We start from the raw sequence: 5,733 nt of genomic DNA, 5'->3' as shown, positions 1-5,733 counted from the left end.
TCTGATGGTTCTTGAGGACATCAAGGAGAATTCAATCTCAGTTTGGAGAGCCGGCCTGTCGATATTGATTGGGTGCCACAGTTTCGTTTTCTCTCTCTCAGAATCTTGCGGCAGAAACAATTACCTTTCCGCCCTCGTCCCATCATCCCCCCCTTCACTCCCTCGCTCCCTAACTCACATTTGCAGTGTGAACTCTCTGCATCTCCCTCCATCCTCGTCTCTCTGACTGTCGGCTTCATTTCTTCTCTTTTTGAGCTCAGCAATCAAATCATGTGAACAAAGCGTGACTCCAGAAATCGGTGGCAGCGCAAACAAAAGGATGTGACATCGCCAGCCTTCAGACTGCAGAGGGAAACAGATGCAGATGAACAGGAAGTAACCAGAGTCTGTGCCAAACGCAATGCTAATACTGAAAATACGCCTCAAATGACCACAAATGTTCTCAAATGTAAGGAATAGTTGACTATTTTTTATTTTTTATCTTTCTTTAGGATGTAATGTTGCTGAAGGTCTACAAAGCCTTTATTGTAGTCATGAGTTTTCTTCCAGGAACAAAATATTCCTCATTTAAATAATTCCCGCCCAATGAATGCGCTAAATAAAGGGGCGGGGCCTGGTTGAGTTAGTTAAGCGGTTATGGTAAGGGGCGGGGCATTTCCCAAACACGCTCGAAGCGCTTGACCAATCACAACACACTGCTAAAGCCGACCAATCAGAGCACAGTGTGCTTTTCAGAAGGAGGGGCTTCATAGAGACAGGAACTAAGCAGGTGTGCGTTTCCTGTACAACAACGTCGTAACTCGCTGCTTCACTGCCATAGAGCGATGCTCCGTTGAAGACATCAACTAGCTAGTCACGACTGTTTCCCGAAACCATATTGTCACAAATTGCTCGTTCAACCGCGTTAGTTAATGATGTCACGCAGGTGTTGGAGTAATAACTACTTTTAATGAATCTGTTAGAGATCGAATTAACGCTAGATGTTTTGCTATAAATTACGGACATGACATCTGAGGACTAATTCTCTTTTTTCTCGGTTATTTTGCTCTATTTCCAGATTGAATCATAGACTCGTTCTTACACACTAGAGCACGTTCACACACACACACTCTTCAAGAACGACGCTTTAAATCTCTAGACAAACTAAAAGACGTAAATGACATTTGTATGTATTCTAAATAAAAGATATAGATTGCACTGAATGTCAGCTTGCTTATTTTGCTCAAGATAATGATGTATTGAGTCCACATGTCATGCTAACAAGAAACTCTGCTTCTAACCACAGGTCGAGAGCTGTCGTTCCAAACACACGACTTTGCGATGATGTGTGCGAATGTTTCGATGGTTTCGGGAAACACAGACTGCTGATAACGACAGAACTTGCGGCCATAGTTGGCTAGCGATGCTTTCGGGAAACACGCCTCAGCGTTACTGACAGACTGGGAAGAGAGGAGCTGCAACAATGGAGAATATGGGGGAAATTATGTGGTTTTGAACATTCAAGCATTAAATCTTTTTCTAATAGAGCCCAAAAACAACATCGACTTTGAAAAATGTCATAATATGCCCTCATTAAAGATAAGAATCTTTTCATAGTGTTTACATCTGTAAATCTGCAATAAAAGACAAAAAAACAACCATAAAAAATGATCCACACGGCTTGTGCGCTATAAAATAAAGTCATCTGATAGCTTTGTGTGAGGATCACACTGAAATTAAAACCAGTGAAGCTCTAGCTCGCTCTCACCAAGCCCACGTTCCTGTCCAGAATTCAGAAGTGACTAGTCACGTTCAGTCAGATGTGAGAACCAGTGGCGTTTTGGCGTCAATGACGTCAATGTTTGAGGTCGATCGATGTGTGTTTTCAAAGACTAAACAACTTCATTACTGAACATTTGGTTAGATCCGTGCATTGAAGGTGTTCTGGGGAAGTGTATGACAGAAGTGTGAATATAATGGCACACTGAATGTGTTGTTGTTGTTGTTTGTGTTGAATGAGGTGTCAATCTGTTTTCCTGCTGGCCTTTGGCATCGATCAATGATTCAGCTGCCAAAAGACGCTCAGGGGTTTCTGCAAGGAGGGATTTTATCTTAACAAATATCAGACAAATGACAGACCTGCGACAACAAAACGCTTGACACGCAGATACAGATGACAGCTCATTTGCTACAGCCAAACACAGGCTTGGGAATCGAGGACGGTTCTTAAGGGCCATTTACGCCAAGGACGTCAACTAGAAAGAACCATCATTTTTCGATTACGCTTGTGAGTAGGTTCTTTTAAATGACTCGGTCAAAAAGACTTGAACTCTTGTGCCCAGTTTACTCCAGGTATTGAGATGTGTTTAGGTCGATCGGATCTCAAGTGGACGGCACTAAATACAGCTGTGAACGGGTCTGAACGCTTTGAGCTCGTCCACTGTCCAACACTTCCAGAGGAAGATGAAAAACATTCGACCGGATTGCTTTCGTAGTGTAAACACTCGTGTGATCGAATGTGTTCACACAGCCTCAGAAGCTCGTCTGCTCTCCGTCTACTGAACTAATGCAACATTATGAGAAGAGGTTACACAGACGGGGTTTAAACTCTGTCGACTGGAGAACCAAGTTTGGTCTGAAGATGAAAAACGTATCAAACACAATGTTCTCTCCATTCCTGATTTCAAACACACACTCACAGCGTTCGGCTGATTTCTAACACACACACACACACACACACAGCGTTCGGCTGATCTTGGGTCTGTCAGAGCAGAAACCAAAGTTCATATGTAAATTGCGCAAGCTTATTTTGTGCATTAGATCGAAAGATCTGAAAAAACACAAACATTTCCCGCCCACAGACCCTCCCCTCGAAGAAATCAGGACAGAAGTGGATGAAAGTGGACAGAAGAGACGGATTAAAACACCAGGAGTAAACGGGAATGTGTCTCCCTCGTCTACTTGTGATCCGATCGACCAAAACGCATCTTAATACCAGGAGCAAACAGAGCCTTGAATTACTGATTTGTATCTGTCTTTCCAAAAGTGGAGCCCATTAGTGCCAGTGGTTGGCGTGATTTACTCAGTCTTACGATGCTTTTAGGAAACGCAGCCCAGAGCGGTTCTTGACTCTTTTACTGAACTGACAGTCATTAGTATCATTATGTCCACTTTGAACCAAGAAATGTTACCGTGCTGTTAAAGGGATAGTTCACCCAAAAATAAATTATGTCATCACTTACTCGCCCTCAAGTTGTTGTCAAACAGTCGGTCCCCATTGACTTCCATAGTATGGAAAAAAACGTATTTCTTCTAAATATCTCCCTTTGTGTTCAACAGAAGAAACTCACACAGGTTTGGATCAGCTTGAGAGTGATTAATTTGCATTTTTGGCTGAACTATCTCAATTCCCATTCCTATTCGCAGTTTTCACACAGAGATGTGAAACTCACAAACACACGTACACAAAGCCACAGTCAGAAATCAGACCCGCGCCGCACGGGTGCCCTGTGCCGCCCACTGTGCCATCTTTAGCTCTAATTAAGTAGCTGGGGTGAATTACAGGGCTATTGTCCACCTGAATTAGACATAAAACAAGATTGCATCAATATTTAATAGCAGTTGCGAGCAAGATGATAGTAGTGGAAAGAAGAGCGCTACGCTCTTTTCCTAATGGATTACATTTTGAATACAGCCACCGCTCCGGCCAAACACAAAACATCAACAAGCCGATCAATATCTCCATGTATTTTTAGAGTTTCCTGTCAATAACAGCAGCATGACGCCATGCAAAACAAGCGCACGCTGTGTAACCCAGATCTATCCCAATTGCTCCATCAATACGCATTTAATACAAATAAACCAATTTGCTTCAATGGGCAGCCATTACACGTGCACGTGTTGTCTGTATCCGTAGCCGATATTAACTCCAGGCCAAAACAACAGGGAGTATTGGGTTTCAAACGGACAGTTGTTTTGAAGATTGACACATACGTGTTCACCTGATCACATGCCAGGCTGGAGCACTAAGCTTGAAGCTCTAGTTACCATGGCAGCATCCCAAAACCAGTTCCATACTATTCCCAATTTAGAACACAATGCCTGAAATCCGAATCTACACATTAGGATCACCACATGACTGCAACATATTCCAGACCACCAGGTTGGAATTCAAAGCATGAAGCTCTACAGTTACCATGGCAGCATCCCATATATACAAGACTATTTCCATATGAATCCCTGCACACACTGAACCAGCATTTATAGGATCTATCGCATCAATGTATTCCCAACAATACAGCTGTCCAAAACATACATTTCAGAGTATTCCCAGGTTGGAACACAATGCATGAATAGGATAAAATAGCGTTCCTCCTTTTAAGTAGGGAGGAGAGATATTTTTCCCGATATTCACAATCAACTTAATCGGTTCTCAGTTTTTTAATATTGGGTCTACCAACAAAATAGCATTAATTGTGAAATAATAATAAGACGTATTACTACGACTACTAATAATAACATTTAAACACACAAAATCAATATCAGTTAATCGCTATCCTTTACTCCAATATTTTCCAGAACACCAGGTTGGAATGAAACGGATCAAGCTCTAGCGTTACCATTGCAGAATCCCAATCCAATTCCATTCCATTCCCATTTCGTAATGCAATGCATGACTCAATACAATAGAATCCTAGCGTTTCTAGGATATGTCACTTTAATATACATTCCAAACATATATTTTAGACGATTCCCAGGATGGAATACAATGCATAAATATGATCAACTCGGATTAAATAGGAAGAAATCATTTCCCGATATTCACTTTAAACTTAGGGCTAATCGGTTCTCATTTTGTCAATATTGGATCTACCAATAAACATTAAAATGATAAGAACAATAATCACGCAGACCTTAACAATACCTGTATATCCATACAAGTCTGTAAAAAAAAGCAATATCGGTTTATTAATATTAGACTGCTCCAATATTTTCCTGAACAGCAGGTTGGGAAACAAAGCATGCAGCATTCCAGACAAATAATCCAGAGCACTGACAGGCTGAAGACCACACATGAACCCTGCATGTCTGAACATTTCTTTGTTAAGCAGAAGTTGCTCTGGTTGTCTTCACCGCACTGTCGTGTTCAGATTGAGCCACCGTTCATTCTTCATATCGCTTTCGCTGCAAACCGCGACACACACATCGTGTTGAAAACTGTCCACCCCAATTTGACTAATTAATTACATCTAGTTATATCCACTATCGCAGATTGCGGATAAGAAGCGTCAAGAAAAAGCCCTGAACCTCACGCGTTATCCGGCGGTGCATCGCTGCTTCCCTCCCCGCTGTAGAGGCGCCTTACCTCGGCACGCAGCTCGGGGACGACCGGTCCACTTCCCAGGTGGCGTACAGGTTCATGTGCACCGGCCGATTGGAGGTGATCGCCATCGGCTTGGAGGGCTGCGGAGACGGTACTCCTCCAGTCCTCGGGAGCCCTCCCCGATCCGACATACTGGAGGAACCTTATGTTTGAAAACAATGAAAGAAAACCCGAATAAAGCGGCTATTGTCGGAGGGTTGATCCACTACTGCTCCACGAACACCGAGGCTCGGTTGTATACCGATCCGCCGTGCGCCGTCAAACTCGCGGCCAGTGTTTCTCAAGTTGCGTTAGTTGTTTATCGGTGCAGGAAGCGGAAATTTCTCTTTTGCCTCGCAGAGAGAAGCGCCACTGCCGAAGAGCAACGCCTC

General features: G+C 43.0%; 1 protein-coding gene across 2 annotated transcripts in view; it reads right to left on the bottom strand.

Moving 5' to 3' along the window:
- Positions 1-5,733, bottom strand: part of pacs1 (phosphofurin acidic cluster sorting protein 1) — a 54,673-nt gene extending 48,940 nt beyond the window's left edge. The window contains exon 1 of one of the 2 annotated variants that reach the window (XM_084403624.1): positions 5,345-5,733. In XM_084403624.1, coding sequence (XP_084259750.1) covers positions 5,345-5,493 — 149 coding nt within the window. In that variant the 5' untranslated portion in view covers positions 5,494-5,733. The remainder of the gene's footprint in view (positions 1-5,344) is intronic. The other variant, XM_084403625.1, reaches the window with a different exon arrangement.

This window comes from Rutilus rutilus (genome assembly GCF_951802725.1).
Source record: "Rutilus rutilus genome assembly, chromosome: 3".
Taxonomy (NCBI): Eukaryota; Metazoa; Chordata; class Actinopteri; order Cypriniformes; family Leuciscidae; genus Rutilus; species Rutilus rutilus.
The sequence above is the reverse complement of the archived record's forward strand: the minus strand, read 5'-3'. Positions and strand labels throughout refer to the sequence as shown.